General features: G+C 43.4%; 1 protein-coding gene across 8 annotated transcripts in view; it reads right to left on the reverse strand.

Moving 5' to 3' along the window:
• Positions 1–7,396, reverse strand: part of nfixb (nuclear factor I/Xb) — a 131,235-nt gene extending 123,839 nt beyond the window's left edge. For 5 of the 8 annotated variants that reach the window (XM_070980553.1, XM_070980580.1, XM_070980560.1 and 2 more), the window contains exon 1: positions 6,287–7,396. In XM_070980553.1, the coding sequence (XP_070836654.1) occupies positions 6,287–6,289 (3 nt within the window). In that variant the 5' untranslated portion in view covers positions 6,290–7,396. The remainder of the gene's footprint in view (positions 1–6,286) is intronic. The other 3 variants (XM_070980566.1, XM_070980575.1, XM_070980548.1) reach the window with 1 other exon arrangement.
• Between the last annotated feature and the right edge of the window lie 15,442 nt (positions 7,397–22,838).

A 22,838-nucleotide genomic window follows, 5' to 3' on the forward strand; every position in this document is an offset into this window, starting at 1 on the left:
AATAATAATGAATGAATGGATAACAAAACAAGAGTCAGTCAATCAGTTTGGCCTCTATGTGTCTTATCGTATCTATCTTTTTTCTCCTCTCTCTATCTCCGGCCCTCAGAGAGGGGCATCATTTGTTTGAGAATGATTGTTTGATGTAGCTCTGGGCAGCACTGCCCCCCCTCCCTTTATGGAGCATGGTATCAATTATATATATGTGTTTTTCTATATGCAGCATATGCCCAATCCATATGGCCAGCCTAGAGCTAGAATAGATGCAGAGCCTCATGTAATTAACACTTAAAAAGCTCTAGAAATCATCTGATGTCTGGGACGTTGACTTTTCTGGTGACCAAGTGTAATACAACACTGAGATGGTTGTCAGATTTTATCGATGGGGAGTGCAGAGAATGTTTTTATTTCTGCAAACAATCATAAAGTGGAAAAGAATTCACAGGCCAGGCTGAAGAGAACACTGGGTTTCTTGGTCAATGCCACAGTTCAAGTCTCCATATGAATGTATGAAGCATTAAAGAGATAGCTCAGTGATTTGGGAAATTCAAAGAAGATAATCTCTCATGTCTGTGAGTACAAAGTTGTCCCAATTTTGACCTCAGAGCTCTGCATGTTTCTCTGTGATTCAGTTGCATAGTGTTCCTAACACAAGCCTTGGTGGACAAATTAAAACCTTTTTGTTTAACTGGTTATTCAGACACGGGAAGTGGCTATAATCAATATTCTTATATGAACAATGGATCAAATGACAATGTGTAATGTGAAAGAGGTCGTTCATAGTGATGAACCCACAGAGAATTATCCTCTGACTTTGCAGTTCCCCTCAGCTCTACTGAGCTTTATAATATCTTTCAGCTCAGTTCTAGTTTCGTGGCCCCCTCTGGTTCACTCTCAGAGCTCTCATCGTGTTTTAGCTGCATTAGTCAACTGTGAAAAAAAAACTCTAAAAACCAACCTTACATTACATGCCCAGCTCCAATAGAGCTACGAGGGCACCAAATATTGAACTTATATTCTTGGAGTGGACAGACACATGACTTCCAATGAAGACTTGGGGATCTCTAAATTAGCAACTAGCGATTAGCAGTTAGCCATATCAATCTAAAAGCTGATCATATATCAGTTATGTTTTCACGGCTTGTTTCTGCAGCCTACAAGTGGCCAAAAGAATCAGTTACTGCTGTTGTAAAGATGTAAAATGCTGCTAGATGACAGGTTAAGGTTTTGCCTGTAATGTTTGCACTGATAATAGCCTACTCTCTGACTAACATACAGAGTTCTGGGTGACAAATGAGGCATAGTATGTAAAGTAAGCTGAAAAGAGGTGTTTATCTAGCTTAGCATAAAGACTAGCAGCAGGTGGAAAAGGCCAGTCTGGCTCTGTCCAAAGTGAAAAAAGTTGACTACCAAAACCAAAAAAAAAAGCATGTATAGCCTTTACCCTAAAAACACATTGAGTCATTTTAACATTTTCGGGTTAATTAGTGAGATTTAGAGACGTTTGTTTGACAGAGCCCAGTTAGCTGTGTCCAGTCCCTATGCTAAGCTAAGCTAAGCTCAAATGCAGAAAGAAAGCAAATTCAGGAATTCCCCAAAATGTTTTGTTATTTTCAAATCACTTAAGGTTGTTTGACTGACCAATGTACTCTCAGAGACATGCTAATAAGGACAGTAAAGAGTAAAAACGTGAATCTGGATCTCTATAGTACCTCAGCTGCACTCTGCCTGCTCACTTCTCTCTGATGTATACACCGTAAGTCAGATCTAAAGGGGAACGTTCAAGTTGGCTGCCTTTCATGGCATTGGATATATCAGAGCACATATACATACGGCCCACCTTCCCTTGTCTCTCTCATTCTCTTGATCATACATAGACACACACCAGCTCAGAAACCACCTGGGCTTCCTTATTTCTGGATACACAACAATCTGTGAGAGGCAGGTATCCTCACAATCACTGATTAACAACCTTCTGATCCCTCCACTGCAGCATCCTAATCATTTGCAGCATTTGAACTCAGCAGGTTCTAGAGCATCGAAGACCTCTATAGCAAAACATAACTGACATCCTTCCCAGTCCCACTTCATTCAGCCTTAATTGTATCCTCATTCTTCACCTGGTAACAAGCTAACAAACCTGTACAGATGTGGCAAGCACATCAAAGAGAGGGAGGGACGGGAGGGGGAACTTGTTTGTAGAAAAAAATGTGTGGGGGAATATGAAAGGGGAAATTTTACGTTGTGTGAGTCCAAGCCAGCGCCACCTCAGGGAGAAATGCTGGAAAAATGTGATATTTTACACCTGCATCTCAGGAGGTGAGGAATGAGACAGGGAGCAGGGGAGGCGGTAATTAGAGGAGTGTGCGTGCATGTGTGTGCGTGCGTGTTTATAAAGGATTTTTAGTATGTTTCTGGGGCTTGCTACTGGTTCTTTTTCAGCATTCAATTTGGTACGATGCATTCGATGCCAGATTATTAAAAATGCTAAACCTGGTTACGAATGCTGGAAAAAAGTGTTGAAAATTTAAACAAATATGCTAATATTGTTACAGTGATAAATAGCTGGCAAGCTCTGTTTAATGAATAATGCTATTGGCACTAATTCCTCATTAAGGCCCTAAAGAGGAGAGTGAAGAGAGAAAATACATGTATTGTTGTTGTGATTTTTTTTTTTTTTCCAAATTGAACTCAGAAGGCAGGAGATACCAACACCTTCCCAAATTAAGTAGATTCAAATTACTCGGTTACACAGCTGGTGTGCAGTCTGGGGTGTCTTGTGAAACCAATTAATGTGGGGGTTAAGTCTTGATAAAGTAATTGAGGCAGGGTTAGAAATGAGATGGAAGAGTTAGGAGTGTTATGTGATCAGCCTGAGCTTGATGAGACAAAGTAAGGCTTCCTGTACAGTGCCAAAAATATCCATGTCAAAAGTCACAGCATTGCATCTTTGTTAAAACAAGTTAAAGAAATCTGTCAGTGTTCCCCATGCAACATACCTCTGCTTTATTTCAAGAGCACTTATTTAAAGAAAAAAAAGCAAAACTCATTTGAAGAAGTCATAAAGACTGGCTGCAAAAAGGGACCCTGCTGCTTTCACCTTGCACAAAGTGCTCTTCACTGACAAGTTCATTTTTTGACTCTTCTGAAATTCACCCTTCATCTTTTCAACAGTAACTACTCCACAAGAAGAGGTAGCCCTCATACAAAGAAGCTTTTTGTGTTTTTCAGAGTTTGTTTTCATTTATGCTTTTTTTATGAACGTGACCCTGAGGAGGGCTTGACAAATATTGACAAATAAAAAATCAACGAGGATTGAGCTGCCTATATACTTCATGTTGTTCTTGGCCTGTACCTTGTAAATGGCTAAGTGTTTGCCTTCGTTTTTAGGGGTACTCATGAAGTCTGAAAAATAGTCATTGTACACACTCATTAACCTTAAAAGAAAAGTAGCACTCCACTGATTTTAGACACAAAAGTCAGTTTATTCACCACGGAGAGTACTGCTCAGCATGTGGAAACAGTCATGGTCACTGTCTTTCTAAAGCCTGAGATAATGACCCTGATGATGTCACAGTGATGCCATCAGGGTCATCTTGAATTAACCTTTAGACTTCAAATACCTGACTTAAAGCCCGGGTTACAAACTGGGTCCATGGAGTTTGAAAGATGAGGGCGCACTGCGGAACAGTCCTGGAAGGTTTGATGAATGCTTTAATAATGCTTTTGGAGAATTATTGGGAATGCTACTGGGAACTGTGGGATCCAGCTTTTAAAAGGACACATGCTAACAATTCAGGCCCACAACTCTGATTGTAAGGAGTGACACTTTTCTTTCTTTTTCTTTTAAGTCATTCACTGCAACACGACTGTCACTTCAAAGAATACCTCACCTGATTATGCCTCTTGATGTGTCCTCGATAGCCACTCTGCTAAACCATGCTACAACAGTTACAACAGCTTAAAAACCAATCAACCTGACAAACCCATCTGAGCTCACTCTCCTAATATTTACGCTGTTTGAGCGTATATCAGAGTTTCCATCTTTAAACTACGGCAAGAGCTTACACGCCACATAAGCTATCATAGCCTGCTTGAAGCCTTATTTATTTTTCCAAGGAAATGTCAAGGCCAGGACAAACATAATAGCATAATATTCTGTATACAGTGAGGAATGACATCACTGGCAGCAACAGCCAAGAGGGAGATCACACAAGACTGGAAAACCGCTTTTCTGATCATCATGAGGCAGGTTGTGCGTGCACACACACACACACACACACACACACACACACACACACACACACACACACACACACACACACACACACACACACACACACACAGTATGGGATACAATTACCCCAACTATTTACACAGCTATTTACACTCCATGATTACTGTATTTGTTTCTTATGTTCTTATATAGTACGTCACACATATGCCAAGCATTAGAGAGCAGCTGAGACTTTCAATACACCTATATATTTAAAACGTGACTAATATTGCTTATTTTGGGGGTCTAATATCTGTGTAAACTATAATTTGGGACCAAACGTGTCATGTTTACAGTTTCAGTAATTATGGGTCCCATTTCTTTTTTGCTTTCCAACATACAGTAGGTGTATCTGGAAAAATCTATAGCCTGTAGGGCCACAGATACAGATCATCTCTGCAGAAAAGTGGGGTTGAAGCGTTTGTTTGTGTGTCAAAGATGGAGCATCAGCCTCGGGGGAAGCTAACAGAACCCTGACAGTGATTGACAGATGCCTCCAGTGCATTCTGACTTAACTAACACACAACTGAAATATCTGGCACAAATTCACAATATAGCATTTCCTTAAAAAAAAAAAAAAGAGGTGTGTTGCTGCTATAAGTAGGGGAATAACAAGTCAAGATAATCCCATGTGAGGCCTGTCCTGAATTCTGTATCATTTTTACTGATGAGCTTCTTGGGCAGCTGCCATGTCAGCTAGGGTGCTCGTAAACAAATAATTATTCATACTAATAATCTTCCATATTCATGTGCAAATAAGATCCCTTCCTGGTATCTAAGCAGCTTCAAGGTTGTATGTGGGAGGTTCCCCTAACTATTGCCTGACTTGACTTATTTCATGCCAAAAAAGAATATCTAAGGGTCAAGGATCTGTAAGCTATATATCATAATTCAGTATAAAACAGACTTTTTATTACTGATTTTGCAACCTACAAGCACTGCATTCAAATGCCTGTTTTCACAACCTCACAGGGAATACATATGAGAGTTTAAAGAAATATCCTGTTCAGGGCAAATGGGGATAAAACGGGAAACAATAATAGATTTTCTCGTGAAAGGACTGTGCCAATTCAAATTATAATGAAACCTCAAATAAAACCACAAATGTTGTTGTATCCCAAAAGAATGTTGAAAGTGAGCAGGTTCCCGAGTCAGCCTTTACAAACTTTTGCTTTGTGATGTCACCGGAGTTCTCTGAACTGCACTGCACATATTAATTACCTGCGCAATGAAGGAACGGGTCTAAACCGCTGTGCGTAATTACGCACAAATCAAATAAGCACATAACTGAATGTTGGTACAAAGAGAGAAAAAAAAGAGTTCCATTCTCTCATAGCCAAATTTCCAAACTCTAGTAAACGTTGCCTTCAGGTGGGATTCGAGCTCTGGGAGCTCTACACATGTCACCGGCAACCTTTCTAACGTACTGTGTGACGACTTTTGATTAGCCGGTTACACTGTATGACATGAGATGCATATCATACATGTGGCTATAAATAGTCTACAGACAGGCCCACATCAGAGACCACAGCAATGAGTGGAGTCATGTTCTCCATGTGGATAAAACGGCAGAAAGCAGTGGGCATCGGGCGGTGAACTGAGAGGGCTGAACACTAATTTGGCCAGGAGGTTGGAAAGAAATTTTGGCAGCATGTTATTTAACCATTAAAATAAGTTGCATTATGCTTCCCTAACAGCAACTTTACTTTAAATCTTCATGCAATATTCCAGCGAGGCAAACCCTCCTATTTTATGAATAGCAATATAATGCGTCTATCTGACAGCAAACATACACAGGTAGGTGGAGGGACTTGGCACACTCTCTGATGACTGTTACCCATTAGCTACACAAGTAAACAGTAACACACACAAGAATTATAAGTGGCTAAGTCAGCCCACTAAACTTAACTCTAAAGCAATGTCTGTGTATCATTAAATCTATGGACAACTACAATGAATCTGAAAGCTGACTGCATAAATGAGCAAATTATTGGTTTACATAGCACGTACCATTGTGGTGTAGGGAAATGTGCCAACACTCTCAAAGACCCATTTTCCACTCTCAAAAGTTCGGCTTCCAAAAAAGAAAAAAAAAGTGTGTGGGAGAGAGAAAACTGCTCGGTTTCTTGTTCAGTCGGGCCTGATACCGGAAGCAAAAGAGCCCTAATACACGGCCTGTTGCCCGGTAAACATTTTTTTTAAGTTGTAGTCAACTCTTCCCAGTCGAGGCAAAGGAGGGCAGAGCCGTATAATCCAAGTCTTCTACTTCCCGACTTCTTCACGCAAGGTGTTTATGTTCGCTTTCAGCTCGTGATATTTCCATGAAAATAGTCCGTGTCAAGACTGTGCTCGCCTGTCAGTGCGCGCTGCTTTCTCTCTCTGTCTCTCTCTCCCTCTCTCTCTCTCCAGTCTGTCCCGGTACCGTAATGTCCACCGAGTCGCCGAGCCCTGCGCCACCGACACAGTCACCGTCTGAGCCCCGAGTGACAGAGCAGGAGTCTGGCTGAGCACCGACAGTAAGTAGCTTGCACTCTCTGCATACGCGCTCACCAAATCAGCTGTTGCTCCTGCAGAGCGGACGACGCCGCACGCTGTCCCTTGTGCATGCTCCGGCTTCGCTGCGATGAAAATGTGGAGGTCCTATACCCCACCTGTTCCTCAGTGTCCGGAGAAAGTTGCGGAGCGATCGGCGTCTAAAACAAAACTCACCATGTGGCAGCGCGGATGTCGCAACATCAGAGGCATCAGGGTTGATGAGACTAGCGGGACTTGGTGGGCAATGCCAGCCGGGACTGCCTATAGGCTGAACACTGTAACAAGGAGGTGAGATGCGAGTACCTCCCGTGTGAGACACCGAGCGGCCAAAATTAAGTAAACAAACGCTCGAAGTGAGAACACAGCGTGGCTGCACTCACGCACCAGTGAGGACGAGCGGTGTCCTGCGGCCGCGGCCGGAGAAGCGGAGCGGAGGGCTGGTGAATTATTAATAACCAGAGCGGTTCACAGTCTGTCGTGTTCAGTGAGTAACCAGGGCGGCAGCTGGGGGGTTAGAGGAATTAAATACGGGCTCAGAGTAAACCATGGACGCAGGGGATTAGTCGCTCTCACCGGCAAAAGTGTAAGGGCAGCTCGGGGCCGACAGAGAGGGCGGGAGGGAGCGGAGGTTCGGGAGCGGTGGGGGAGGCAGTGGCGGTACGTTATGATGTACCCAGATATTTTTCTGAGCGTGTGAAATAAAAGCAGAGATGAGGCTGGAAACCTTTAGCCTAAATGCAGAGACCGATGTGGTCAATTAAAAGGTCGGTAAAGTGTGACCTCCAACTGGTCAACGACAACCAACAAGTCTAAATAAATAAATAAATAAAAACGGAACCTCGGTGTGTTAAAGCTCTACTAATTCTCATGGCAACTTACTGGAAAGATCTGTATTATGTCATGGCTGTGTGAAATTTCAGCAGCCATTAATCTGCCATGTGTCGAGCCTTATTTTAAAGATCTGTAACACCTTTGTTTTCGCCACCTTTTCCCATTTTACGCACAGTCAACACTGCAGGCCTTATAGTCCACAATCACATCCACACTCACAAACTTCTGTGTTTCGTTCTGCTCAGGTGAGCCTCTGTTCATCTTGTCATGAATAAAGCAGTGGTTTTGGGCAGACACGTTAGAAAGAGCAGGTGCATGACTCCTGGCTGGACAGTGAACACAATAACTATTCACCACAAATATCAAATTCTCCCGTTTATTTCAGCAGACTCTCCTTTAAGAGAGACCGTAGTCATGACTAAACTTCAAAAGTAGCATTTTGACCTTTTATGGGAAACGAAGAGCTCCACGGAAGTGCGCAACTGCAGACGTCATGTTACAAAATGATGAGCACTTGTCAAAATGGATCCCACCTGCCACCAATTTAGTCTGTATTGGTTCAACTTCATCACTTTACAAACAGACAAATAAAAAGCTTATGTCCTGACAGAGAGGCATGGTGGAATATTTCAGTGGGAGAAGCAGCTTGAACCTCTAAATGTTTTATTACACTGGAGCCTCAGTTTTCTTCACCAAGAGCACAAATTTTAAAGCTTAATGAAATCCCTACTTTTATTCAGATGTACTTGAAAAAAAGGGGCATCGTGTTCAGATTGTAATATTGTGAATTCTTGATTGAAAACAGGAATATTTCAAGTTTTAATGGCCAAATAATTCTGTCAATAGAGCGACACACAGAGCTACTTTCTAAGTTTTCCATTTTGCATTTCTTTCTATAATATACTATGTCTACAATTTTCAACAAACAGAAACATTTAAGCCTTATTTATATGAAACTGCTGTCAATTAAAAATACATCAAAGTTGTCAGATCTTTTACTGTAGCAGAACAGGCTCCGTTTTATATTTATTACATTTTATAACCGTCGTTTCTTTAAGTTAATTGAAAAATAATAATAATATGCCACTATGCTCATTTTTAAAACATTTTACATCGTCCTATAAAGTCCCAAAACAATTACAGGATAAATAATTAGACTAGGCCTCAAGTATTTGATTTGAAACTTAAAATAAACTAAAGTGAATTTTAGAAACATAGACGATGTGATGAGTGTATTGATGTCATATTTTTCGGACTTTAAATATCCTGGAAAAAAGTGGGGAAAAGGCTGCAGCTGCATTAGGATGAAGTAAATGCTAATATGTTCAATTTATTTGATTTAATTTCATTTTTTTTTAAATTATCAGGCAACAAGTTTAAGACCCAGATTGTGTCAGATTTCTTTCATGGTTCAGCAGCGTCCCAACTAAAGCGTCTTTAATTCGTGCTGTAAATGAAATTTTAATGGGTGCCAGTGTGTGTGTGGCCTTTTCCAGCGCGCGGCCTGCAGGAGACTCTCATCTGTGCTGCAGACTGTCTTTGGGCCTGTATGAGTAAGATCATTTGTTTAGGTGCGTTTGCATGTTTTCTTTCTTAAAGAGGTCGTTTGCGCACCATGAACACCAGGTCCACTGTATCCATTTCTTCAAAAACCTGCACAAGCTTACAACTGCAGGTTGTTTAGACATGAAGGCTGGTAAATGATGTGTTCCTCTAATGTAAGATGAAGGCTAAAATGCGCAATAAAGCGTGTGTGTCATATAGTGTCTATACACACATATACTCTGATACTAACTCGTCTCAGACAGTTGGTTCATTTCAGTTTTCACTCGACCTGATGTTTGACCTCCTAACTGTTGGCTTTGTTGTTTCCATGAACAAACGGCCTGTTCAGGACCTAAACTTTATTGCGTTGTATTAATCTGCTTCGACATGTTTAAATGCTCGCAATTTTAATTTCCGTTTCGTTTATTAGGAAAAACATATTTTGCAAATGCGAATTAAAGGATGGGTTCGTTTGATCAATTCAAACTAAATGTGGCAGATATGTTCTTAACAGCAATAATCTTTCCTTGGTACAGGAACTGCACGTGGATCAAAGCGTCAAATCACTGCCCCTAAACTAGGCCGAGGCGTCGGGTGGCATCTCCAAAACCTTTAATGCGCTTATGTCTCCGGGATACGCGGGGACAGGTTGAACAACCAGTCAGTGACATTATTAGGCCATTAGCTTCATGTGAGAATGGCCACCGAACTGTCCAGTGGCTGCGCGTGTTCCTGTAATGGGACTTGAATTCACGATTCCAAAGAAATCTCGATATTTTGCGCTCGAACACCACAGTGGAACTTCCCTGCAGGCCAGAATGTGTCCATACCTTTCCATACATCCTGCCTGCACCATGCAGTCTATATTTGTCCCAGCTTGCGCTCATTTGCAAACTCCTTTCTTTGGTCTCTCCTCTCCTGCTCCTATATACCGTCTCTCCCTGGAGGTTTACACAAACTGTGAAACAAAAGTTCCACTAGGCAACGGCCTGTCGAGGAATGCTGACCTTGGCACGGCCAGTGGAACCGGCCCGACTCACGGCCATTCTCTCATTTCTTTTGGTTTGAATTAAGACGCGTTTGACCTGCGCCAACTTCCAAGAGGTGCCACGGTGGTTAGAGGCTGGAGCCATGTAGCTGTAAGCTGCTGCTGCTGCAGCTGCTGGCCCTGGCTGAAAAGAGCCGCTGCAATCATTGAAACATTGCAGCCACGTTGATAGATCGATTACAACGCGGGAGGATGAAGAAAATGACCAGCGGAGACTTCAGTGTTACCAGATATAAAGAATACCACGAAGTGGGGGTTTTTCCTTCAATTTACTCCAAAGATTAAAGTCCAAAGAGTGCAATGATTGAGTAAAAACTCCACTAGAAATACCATCAAGTACAGTGAGGTTACCATTAAATACATTTGGGACGACTCCACATGCCTCTGATATTATACACTATTATAAAGAATATAAAGGATGATATGATGATAAGAATACAGTTGAAAAAATAGAGGAAGTAAAAAAGTAAAATAAGAAGTATTTACCTCTTTTACTGAATAAAAAGTAGCATTGCCACACTGTAAAAATACTCCATTATAACTAGAATAATTTGACTTAAGTAAAAATACAAAGCATTAGCAGTAAAATGTACTCATAGTATCAGAAGTAAAAGCACTCAATCGGCCACAGAATGGCCTGTGTCACTGGATTATAATTAATAATGCATTAAAGTGCATTTTGATGTTCACCTGATATTTTATCTTTAAACTGCCAGATAAATGTTGTGGAGTAAAAAGAACAATATTTCCCTCTGAAATATAGTGAATAAAAGTAAAAATGGACACAAGCAAATTAAGTTCAAGTACCTCAAAAGTGCACTGAAGCACAGTACTTGAGTAAATACATTTAGTTGCATTCCGGCACTGAAAATTAGGTTCTGTGGACAGAATACTAAGTTCCCATTACGTTACATTAAGTATCACACTGAGGTGACCAGACCCGTCACTTTATCGCTGCACTGATCAAATGCTAAGGTCGTGAGGGGGTGAAGGGCGAAACAATCCTCAAAAGATCAAAATTTCCCCTCAGGAAATTTTAGAGAATGAAAGAATTGAACTTTACATTTTTTAATGAAAACTTCAAAAGGGAACTGAATGAGTGCCACATTTTAACAGACAAGAAATATTAAAGAGTAAACAATTACAAAAAGCCACGTTCAGAAAATTCCAGAGAACAAAATGACTGAATGGCTGTTCTGTAATTACAGTTACAGTCTGCTGAACCTTACAGTACGCAAGACTGGGAGAGAGTCAAACAATGGCATTAAATAGAATAGTTCATTATATTATATACGTTCTGTGGTTCATTGGTTGTAGGATCAATGATGTCGTTAATTATATATTTATCTCATTCTGTCTACATCTGTGTCACAAAGCTCTGGAGAGAGTTTGGGCCTTTGAGATTAAAATAGATCATTCTATATGTTCCTTTACCTCCAAGATTTTTCAAACGACTTTTGATGTTGAAATGCAGTGTTTCCATATTTCAGAGTGTATAGACTGATTCATCTGTGAAAGCGACTGAATCCCAAAGGGCCTTTGAAATACAGGTTGAGTGTAGATTAGAAACGGTACTTAATTACCAATAGACCCATGAGAAGGTGTGCTGGCCCTTTGTACATGAAAGCATGAAAACGCTGTTAAGCAGGTTTAGATTTACAGTCTCTTACTTCACATATAGAAGTGTTTAGTTTACTGATCGGAGTACAGAGGTGTTTTTTAATCGATCAGGCTTTTGATAATAGATCTTGCAGGTTTGGAGAAACAGTCATTTTTGACTTTCGTCCCATCTACAGCAAAACCAGATGTCCATCTTATTTTACCGTCAGGCTGCAAAACTAGATCCTGCGCTCTGATCGCTTTCCTCGCGTGCCATCAATTGCATTAGCATAAGATAGTCTGGCTACTAAACACAAACACACGCAGCAAATACAGGCACCTGCAGGCTGAGCGGTGAGATTAACAACACCTGATGGAGAAGGATGATTGGTGGAGCCTCAGGCCCTGCGAACCTCTGATTGGCTCAGCAGAGGACCTGGCTAACTGATGCTGAGCAGAGTGTGTGTGTGTGTATGTGTGTGTGCGTCTGGATCTCTTAGGGTATCCCACACTCCCCTGCCTTATCAGGCAGCTCCACGGCACCGCTGGAGGAGTGCTGCTCTCAGGAGGGCAGGGCTACCAGCACACTGCTTATCTTCTACCGGCAAGGAGGGTTTATAGGTCTGATTAACTCACTGTTTGTATGTGTTGTGTATATGAGAAAAGAAGACGGAGCTGGGGTGTATTATAGTGTTTTGTAGACTAATGTGTGCGTGCGTGTTTGCAGTAGTGGCTGGGCAAGTGGATGTGAGCGAGAGAAAGGTGTTTACTCAAGTGCAGCAAGCTCTCGGTGAACCACGCAGCAAAGGACGACACACACAAACCGAACCCTCTCGCTCCCTCGACGAATCGCAGCTCTTGAGAGGCACCCAGGAAGTAACACAAAGGCTCGGTCGCAAGCCAGGGGTCGAGTGTTGAGCGTAAAAGCCCACACGGCGCCCTTCAAAAGCAAACTCGCTGTGATGCATTACAAAGCTCCAAACTTTCAAAAAAAAAAAAAAAAACCCTCCCTCCTTTGTCAAATCTATATCAAATTGCACCATTTGTCATCGTGATGATTGCAGCGTACACTCCTCCCTACCAGAGTGGAGCTCAGCGATATGATTTGCTCTGGTTTGGGTCCAGCCGGTACCACCAGAGAGTGTCATCGTCTGAGGGGGGAGGGAAACGAGGGGGAAGAGTACGGTTGCCCCCCCCACCCCCCACTCCACCCCCTCCTCTTCCTCCCCCCACAGGAGAAAACAGGGCTGCTATAATCTCTTTTCCTGGCGCTCCATGAAAGCGAGAGGAAGAGCCACCAGAGCCTCGGTCCGCTTAGATCTGCTGCCCCTCACCCCAACTGTCTATCTTCTATCCGCTATCTCCTCGCTCCCCTCTCTTTCTCTGCCTATCTGTCCCTCTCTAGTTCCTGCTCTTCATCCTTCCCTTCACTTGCTCGTCCAGGATCCCCCCACAGTCACACCTCATCATTCATGCACTTAGTTTGCTCATTGTGTATCATTTCTCACTCTTCCAGTTATTGCTTTTTAGATCTCCGGTGTGTGCCTGCACTTGTCTTTTGCGTTCCCAATGACACGGCTCTAGAGACGATGTTGACTGTCGGTCTCTCAGTCGTCAGTCCACCACTTCACTAAAATATCTTAATGACTATTGGATGGACTGCCATGAAATGAATAACATTCGTGGTCCCCTGAGGATGAATCCTACTGACGTTGGTGATCCCTGACTTTTTCTCTGGCGCCACAGTCAGGTTGACATTTGAGCTGGATTTCAGTGAAACCTCTCAACAAATGTCAGATAGCCGACCATGAGATTTGCTAACATATTCAAGCCCCTCGCAGGATAGTAACGTTGTAACAATGTTGCTGATCCCCTGACTCCTCTAGCACCACCATCGGGTCAAAAGAAATACCTGCTTCGCCCTCAGCTGTCCTTTGTGTTTATTGCTAATCAGCTAATGCTAGCATGCTAAAATACAAAGCTAAGCTGATCAACAGCATCATAAACATCACACCTATAAACCGTCAGCATGTCACCATCGTCACTCTGAGCCTGTTAGCATGTAGCCCATGCTGCTAGCACGGCTGAAGATGCTCAGTGTTGCTCATCAGTAAATTGTCATTGCTCACCAGCCTGTTTCTCATTTCTTCACAGATATTTAATACAAGCACTAGAGTTTAAGCAAAGCCCTCAAAGTACAAAATGTACTCGACTTTTTTCCGAAATTTCCAGCACCCGCTCCCATGCCCTCCTGTCACTGCACTCCCTCTTTCACACCTCTGAGGGGGGGGCTATTATTTTATGGATCCTTGCCACTCAGTCTGGTTCCCCACCCCTCTCTCCGTCTGCCTCCACTTCCCATATTCTTCCATCACTTTTCCCTGACTCTCCCTATTCTTCCTCCTCCCTGTTTCCTCCTTCCTTTCCTCCCTCCACCCCCACCCCTCTTTTTTTTTTTTGATGGGTGGAGTCTCCTCTGTGGTGCCATTTTCTGTTTGGTAGTACATACAAGAGAACATGAATATTCATGACTAATCCACTCTGCACCCTCCACCCCCAAACCACCACCACCACCACCCCCCAACTCGGCCCTGCAGTTGAAGGCAACACTTGGTAGTGGCACATGGCGAGACAGCTGTTGCAAACCAAGCCAGGCATCTGTGCAGTGGGACAGTATGAGGAAAAGAGAGACAGAGGGAGAAAGCAAGCACGAGACACTGTTAGAAACAGATAAAGAGGACAGAGATGAAGAGACGGGGGGGAAGAGAGAGACACATACACCATATATTGAAATAGAATAAGGACAGTATGGAATGGGCAGTGGTTGGGGGACATCTGGGTAAAGCAGAGCCAGACAGACAGAAGGAACAGGGCGGTGGCAGGGTCATCTGGGTGAAAAGGAAGGGGACGAGCCAGACGGAGGGAAATGGGCACTGATGGGAGGGTCTGTCTGGGGATGGAGAGGGAGACAGATTGAAATGAGATGGGAGAGAGTGAGACAGGGGGAGGGAGATAGGGAGGAGGAAGAAGTGGGCATCTGAACATAAGGGACAAAAACCTGTAAGGCGACAGCGGGGAGATGAGAGGATGGAGGGATGTCGCACACGTGATGTTAATGCTTCAGTATAAAAGCAGCTGAGTTGTAGTAAGGAATTTAGAAATAGAGATCATGAGTATCAAACAGGATTCCACCCACCAAAGAAACGTTTGACAAGCAATGAACCAAACTCAATTCAAATTTCTGGATATATAAAAAAAAAATTACATTCTATTTATGAAACTATGGGGTTTTATTTCCTATTAAATCTCTGTCGCTCTGTAGTAAATGTTGTTTCGAAGCCCTCTTTGCACAGCCTGGTTGAATCTCAAAGCATTGTGTCTAAAAACATATCAGGATCAGCTTTAAAAATTCAATTGGTGTAATATGTATGCGATCACAAAATGTGAACTCCCTCTTCATCTCTTTAAACCCTCCAGATTTACGGAAATACCACCAAGGACATGACCGCGGTGTCCTCAGTGGTAGCTACAGCTCGGGTCATAAGATGATTACAGGGAAGAAAGTAAAAAAACATCTGCAACATAAAATCTGCTCATTTTTTTCTTTTTTCTTTCTTGTGAAATACTGAACGCTCTCATTTCAGCAGGCCTGTTAAAACCCTTCAAATAAAAACAATCTGAGAATTCATTCACTGAGTGAACATCGCTCCTTGGTTGAGAACTCACACCTTGTGTTCACCTTGTAAAAACTACAATGAGGAGTCCCACGCAGATAATAGCAGCTGATGCCAAAAATGTGGAAATTGCTGATGTGGAGGAAAACGAACAAACATTGGGGCCTACTGTCGCCTCTGTTTGGTGATCATCGTGAGAAAATTATCCACTAGTACAACAGTAACAAAATTAACCATTTTCAGAAAAAGCACTGATTCTCATTCATTTTCATCAGGACTTGAAGGGACACTCCCAGTGGGTGATTGGAGGGGGGGGGGATAAGGAGGGATGCCACACTCTTTGTTAGCAAAATGACCAAAATGCATCCCTCTTGTTAACCTGCCATTTAGTAGCACAGAGGTAATTTAGTTGGTCTAGTCTGCCACGATCACTGGTCCTTTATCTGACTGTTTGTACAGTTCAAATCTGTGTCCTCGACCGCCGCTCTGAAACATCAGTAGCCTAACTGAGCCGTGCATTGATAACTCTGTGGTGCTGTCTGTGGTGCTGAAGTTTGTTATTGCGCATTTTTCTCTCAGTCCTGCTCTTCTGTCGGTTTCCTCTTGGATCTATAATATTCTCTAAACTATATATTATACATACTCACTTCTATACCATACTGTGAACCTGCTGCTCTGCAGAATAGAGTCGCCTTCATGATCAAAGTGATAAGTAGCAGCATGTTTTCACAGAAGAGTGAGAGGATCATATTCCTATAATATTTCTCTGATTTTTCAGTAGCATCTGTGCTGCTGAAAATGCACCCTCAGACCACACCACCTCTGTGACAACATATTCTAGGGGGGTATTACAGATTTAGTGTAAGATGAGGGATGGATTTGGGCCATCCAGAGTTTGGTTTACTCTGTGAAGCAGCTGTATAATGTCTTCTGTGGTGCTGAGGGAACTTTGAGTATAAAAAAAATAATGGAAAGTCTACATCACAAACCAGAGGTGTGGGATTTAAAAGAAGTGAACGTTTAGGAAGCAGTGATGGTTGAATGGAGCACTGTCCAGTTGCACTGGGGGAACTGTAGGATCCAGTGTTTTTGGAGACTCATGCCAGGGGTATCTGGGCTTCTGCTGCTTCCATTTTTAACATTCTTTCTCAAATCTGTCCCCCAAATTAATGAAAGTACGATGCCAAATTCTTGGAGTAGCCCTTTAAATGAGTTTATTTTACATGGCAACGTTAAAATGTGGATAATCTCAACTCTGCAGCTGGATAAAATGGGTTTACCTCCTGCTGTATCCTTTGTCCCAAAACAAATTCAGCAATAAAAGAGAGAAAGTAAAGAGAGAAAAGAAATAAGAGAGAAAACTAGAATTCTACAATAATAATCCCAGTGAAACCTGCCGGACACCCCCTGGTTTTGTGTATCACGCAGCTGAGACACTGCTTGTCCACAGACGGAGGGAATGCTCCTTTGCCAGCCATGCCCAGCCTGTGCCCCCTGTAGCACCCTGTAACCCCTCCACCCCCTCCTCCCTGCTCTCCATCTCCTGCATCCCTGCATGGGGCCCCATCGCTGGCTGCCATCCCTCCCTTTCTCCCCCTCACCCTCCCCCGTCTCTCCCTCTCTCTCTCTTCCTCCCCCACCCCCTCCTCATTCCCGCCCAGGCAGAGGGTCTAGCTCTGCCCTACATAGCAGTGAGCGCAGCAGGCTGGCGCTGAGAGGAACCCTCGGGTTTACAAACTGTGTCAGGCCTCGAGACACCTCTGTGATCAACACCAACCGCCACATGAGGGGAAATAATAACGCAACATCTACCGAGAGATTGGAGTGATTGATGTTGTCAATATGTGAAATCTGGAATAAATTAGCTCTCTGATCTGATCCAAACTGTGGGTGTTTGTGTCACAGAAAAACTGAAGGTCACAAGCGCAGAAGACAGCAGCCACAGCAAATGCATTTCACACTGAAAACAAGATGAACTCGGATGAATTGATTTGCAGTTACATTGCAAATCCAAGCCAAAAAGCCACTGTAATATATTCCATATAAAAATGCCAGAATCTGATGGCAACGGTGTCCACAGGGCAGGTAACAGCAGGAAAACATCGAGGTTTTAAATAGTGTTGGTCATGAGGAAAGAAGTGCCGATCTGTGTTAACTCAGAAGAGCATCGTGGCCTTAATAAAATTCTGAATCATTTCCTCTGGTGGCTAAACCAGGTTTTAATTAAAAACCCCTATCCTTTGGGATAAGCCCCAGATATCTTTGATGGAGTCAATCACCCAAATTCACTCGTGATTAGAATTCAGGAAGAAAAAGTAAGTGCATTTCTGGGGAAGTATCTCCATCGCTATTACAGCTTTAAGCAATTTGCCAAATGTAAACATATTGTACCACCACCATCACTTCATTCAGGTTTACACAAACAAGTGAACAATATGATTTTCAGGTAACTGCGTCATAATCTCAACAAGGAGGCTTAACACACCGCTACGTGGATCGACAGTTGGCCTTCCTCTGGCCTTAAGCACCAAACACCTTGTATGCACTCTTAACAAGTGACTGAACAGCGTCATTTCAGAAGCACAAGTGTGAAAACATGCAGCGTGCACAACAGGTCAACATCATGTCACATTCTGCAGCAGAGGGACATTTCATCCCAACACAAGATGGGTTGTAAGTGAGTGCGAAAGAGAGCAGAAGAATGTCACAAAAACAGAACAGAGACAGACAGATTGATCGATACAGAATGAGGGAGAGTCAGGGAGCATCCATCCTACCATCCACCATGACCTGGCAGAGAAGTCATAACACAGCTGCCACCTGAGCCCGGGGTCACTCTGCCTCTCCCACGCCATTCCACACACTGCCACGCTGCCTCTCCCACGCCAGAATCCTTTTCCTGGGACTGCTGATAAATATATAAATATATAAAACACAGTCAATGAGGGGAAAAACACGGATGGAGTCACCAATCAGGAGCTATCTGTTACCAGGATGCTGCTGCGGCATGAGTGATAGAGAGGGTGTGTGTATGTGTGGGTATATACTGTATGTATGCTCTGGTGTGTGTGTGTGTGTGTGTGTGTGTGTGTGTGTGTGTGTGTGTGTGTGTGTGTGTGTGTGTGTGTGTGTTTGGAGGGAGAGGGGACACAGAAATGCCACGGAGCCCTCTCCAAGCAGCTGTGCCTCTCGCTTCGCCTGTCCAACTGCTCCTGCTGCCATGTGCAGACTTACCAAGCCACCAACTCTGCACCAAATACTGAGCTGCACCCTCGCATGAGTGTTCACACACAAGCAGCAACTTGCACACAGGTGGTATGGTCGTCTCCTCTCAGTATGCGTATACCTAATAATTTAATGAGTCACAATGTCGGTCAAAAGCACCAATTTCTATCGGCCGTGCTCTGTGCTGATATACATTTTCCAGGAGGCCCCGGGCCAAGCTCAGATGTCTGAGCCAGGTTACTGCAGAGCTTCCACTGGACGCTCAACATGGCAAACTGAAAACAAAGCTTGTTATGTGTACCCTTTTATCAACTTCTTCTTTTTCTCATTGCTAGTGCTCAGTTGCATCGCTTTGATTCAATAACCCTGAGACGCACAGGCCGCTGAAACCCACGCTTCCTCAAATGGGCCATAAAGGACCACATTAGAATGTTTTGGTTCATAATAAATATGGCGTCTTTGTTGAATAGTACAGAAGAATTACTTCAGATTTAGAATGTTGATTTGTCATTTCTAACACCTTTTAAAAGAGAGAAAAACACTGGAATCTGTTTCTGGCTGCGATCACGGCACACTACTATATTTCATTTTATGCTGTTTCCATTGTGGGTACTGTTCCTGAGCTGAAATGACATACAGTACATGGCTGGATTGACAGTTGGGGTGAAGCTTTCCAGCCAGCCGTGTGGTCTGACCTGCTCTGCCGTAAGCTGAAGAAACACTATGATCATTTAATGGCAGTCTGGGCTGTCAGATTCTGTGACTGAACCCCATCATTGATCCCTCATTCGGCAGCTTTAGGGACATTTCAGCTGTGTATCCAGCAGCCATGTTAACACACATATAAAGAAATACAAAGACATGAGAATGTTTTAAATGCATATACAAGGAAGAGGCTTGCATCACTCCAGCTCTCAGATATGCTGTGCGCTGGCCTCCTGTTTGTCAGAGAACTGGCTTTATATAATATTGACTTTATAAAAGCACTGAATGGTTTCGATATGTGTCTGATCTGCCGCTCCGTCATGAAGCATCCAGACCTCTCAGACAGTCTGGGACAGGTCTGCTTACTGTCCCCAGAGTCAAAAATAAACATGGACAAGCAGCATTCGGGCCGGCTCCAAGTCTCAGTTCACGTGATTCAAAGCTGAAAACGTTTCTGTTTGCCTTCGATTAAAGTGCATTTTATGACATTAAATGAATTAAATTCAATTTTACTGTTTGTCTTATTCTATTTATTCTTCTATTTCATTTTGCTCTTTAAAATTCTATTTATCTGTCTCTCCATATTGTCTTAATGCTTTTCATATTTTATGTAAAGCACTGGAATGATTGAATTGCCTTGTTGTTGAAGGGTACCATACAAATAAAACTGCATTTAATCTAAATAAGCTTCAAAGTTAGTTAATCATGTCAATACATCCACAGCTAGAGTCAGTCAGCTACAAAGTAGGTTAGCATGACTGCAAGAGCAGATTACATAATTCAACATAATCAATGTGTAAAAAAACAATTTAGTGACATTTTTTTCTGAAATAAAAAATATGTGCTGCACTTTCTGTATAAAATGTAAGAAATAATAAAGCCTTGTAAAGAATGTAGCTGAGTGGTGATACAGGACAACTGAGGTGTGGCTCACAGTGAACAGTGGGAAGTGTGGGCAATTTTGGGGGGCAAAGTTGGACTAATGATACCAAAACTTATGAGAAGTCAAAGGGTAAATAAAGAGGGGGGTATCAAAAAATATGAAATAACTGGAATGTCCCACTGATTTATTTTGTCACAAAAAATATTGGAAGAATAAAAAGAAAAGAAAAACCCAGAGCTTCATGTCTGCGTGGTTGCCAGGTTTTTCTGCTCCACTGTGTTGATTATGAGCTGCACCAGTCTAGTGGTTTGTATAGCGAGCAGCAAGACTACAAGGCATCTCTGACTTTGGACACCCGTTCTAAAAAAAAATGGACGGTTTACGCACACACAAAAAAAAAACGCGGTACCGTGCGCCTCAGCAGACACGACGTCCCTCCTCTCGTTGTGTGCATGCGAACCAGGGGGAAATCTGTTGCTGATGAACATAATAAAAACAAACGAAAGTCATTTTCTTCTGTGGTATAAACAGTTAGTCATTTCACATGAGGACAGCATTATTGTGGATTTTATTTAGTCATGCTTATTATAGAAAATAAAAAGAAATGTCTGAGGGTAAAATTGAGTTTGCCCTTTTGTTTGAGTTCTGTGCTCAATCCAATGGAACGGCACATTTTATCTGATGCATTGTATCTATTTGATCAGTCCGCCTGTCTCTGCCCGCGCGCTCGCCAGAACATGATGCTGTCTTCATTTATCTGTCCCCCCGCTTTTATTTCCGTCTCCGTGTCCCTTCCGCCCCTCTGTCTGTCTGCGCACCGGGTCGTCCTCGCTGTCTGTCTACCTGGCAGCCTGCAGACGAGACGACGCAGACCTGTATGTTTATGTATGGGTTCATTAACAGGCGCTGACAGCTTGTGAAGGAAGAGTGCCATTAACATCGCATGTATTCCCATGAGGTGATCCTGCCGTGAGTGTTGCGCTCTGCCTCTGTGTTTTACATGCGTAGTGGGTGACCGTGGGGAGGATGGGGAGGAGGAGGGGGACGAGTGGCAATTACAGGGCCAGTTACAGCCTGCTCGACGGGCCACGCTTGGCATGGATCCCTATTTTAAGGGAATTTAAAAGCACTAGACGGGGCTTTACTGTGTGACCCCATCCTCCATCCATCGCTCCCTCCCAGTCATGATTCAAACCTGTTTTTAATCTCGCCAGGCCTCAGCGGGCTCCAAAAGCATAGGGACTGGGCGCGCTGCCTACATGACCCTTGGTAATATGAAAATGGATGGAGCAACCCCACTCACAGGCCCTCACGGAGCCACTCGCACACACCGAGGCGCTCCGTTTAGCACACAGTCCGTCCACTCTTGATTTTCCATCAGAGCTGTTTCACCTGAGATATTGTGCCAACACTCTGCGCTCCTCGGAGCCCTTTTGTCCCCTGCTCCCGCTACCTCTGCAAAAAGGCCGGCGTTACGTAACTGCACCAGATTCCCTCCTGCATGCTCACACAGGTCAGAGAGCTCACACTGAATAGCCACTGATCGTTTCTGGTGAAGTGCACCGCTTGGAGAAGTTTCTGATAGGCGCGTCAATGCGCCGCACTTACCTATGCGCGCTCGCACTTTTGCGCCCCAGCCGTGCAGCGCGGGCGCGCGCTTTTAAATGTTTTCAAAGCTCAGTTCCTGCGAAGTTATACGACCTTCTAAAGTCGGAGCCCGCTGTGCCTTTCTCATCATCCAGCATCATTTTTCCACTCAAGGATAAATTTATGCTTGAGAGACAGGATACACTGAAACTCCAAAGTTGACCCTCTCCCCCGCTCTCGCTCATACACTCCCGTCGTAATTTGTCTGCCCACTGGTCTCACTTATTAAGTTTCAAAAGGTTTCTGGGCAACGTGGTTTGAGAAAGGGAAAAAAAGGAACCATGGCATTTTTTTGGCACACCGCTCTGCCCGTCTTGCCCAGAACGAGGGGGTTACCATGGCATCAGTGGGCACCTCATAAAGCAGACCATTGTTGGTGCTGTGTGTGTGTGTGTGTGTGTGTGTGTGTGTGTGTGTGTGTGTGTGTGTGTGTGCCACATTGAGTTGCATGGCAACAACCTCTGGGCACCACCAGCCCTAGCAAGACTCTCAGATCTCGCACGGGGCAGTGCCAGCCTGCCACACAACATAAACATGAACTTTTCTCTGTCTTTTCAATCTGTTTTATTCTCATTTCTTCTCTACCTGCGTCTTCATCCATCTCAAATGTCTTAATACACACACACGGTTTTCCACAGAACCTGCATCCTAAGTCTGTCAGCATGTTGCAAAGAAAGTGAAAGGTCCCTTAATTGTTCCTCGGATCATGATTCATCATCCCCAAACACAAAAGCAACGTGTTGTCAAAGGTTAACAAATCAGAAATGATCTGGAGCGCATTCCTTTCTTCAGTGGTGTGTACAGATTTTCATTAAGGCTCCAAAATTACTGAGAAACATGCACTGCATGCTTAAAGAATGGCCACCACGA

The sequence above is a fragment of the Chaetodon trifascialis genome, chromosome 15 (assembly GCF_039877785.1).
Source record: "Chaetodon trifascialis isolate fChaTrf1 chromosome 15, fChaTrf1.hap1, whole genome shotgun sequence".
Classification (NCBI taxonomy): domain Eukaryota; kingdom Metazoa; phylum Chordata; class Actinopteri; order Chaetodontiformes; family Chaetodontidae; genus Chaetodon; species Chaetodon trifascialis.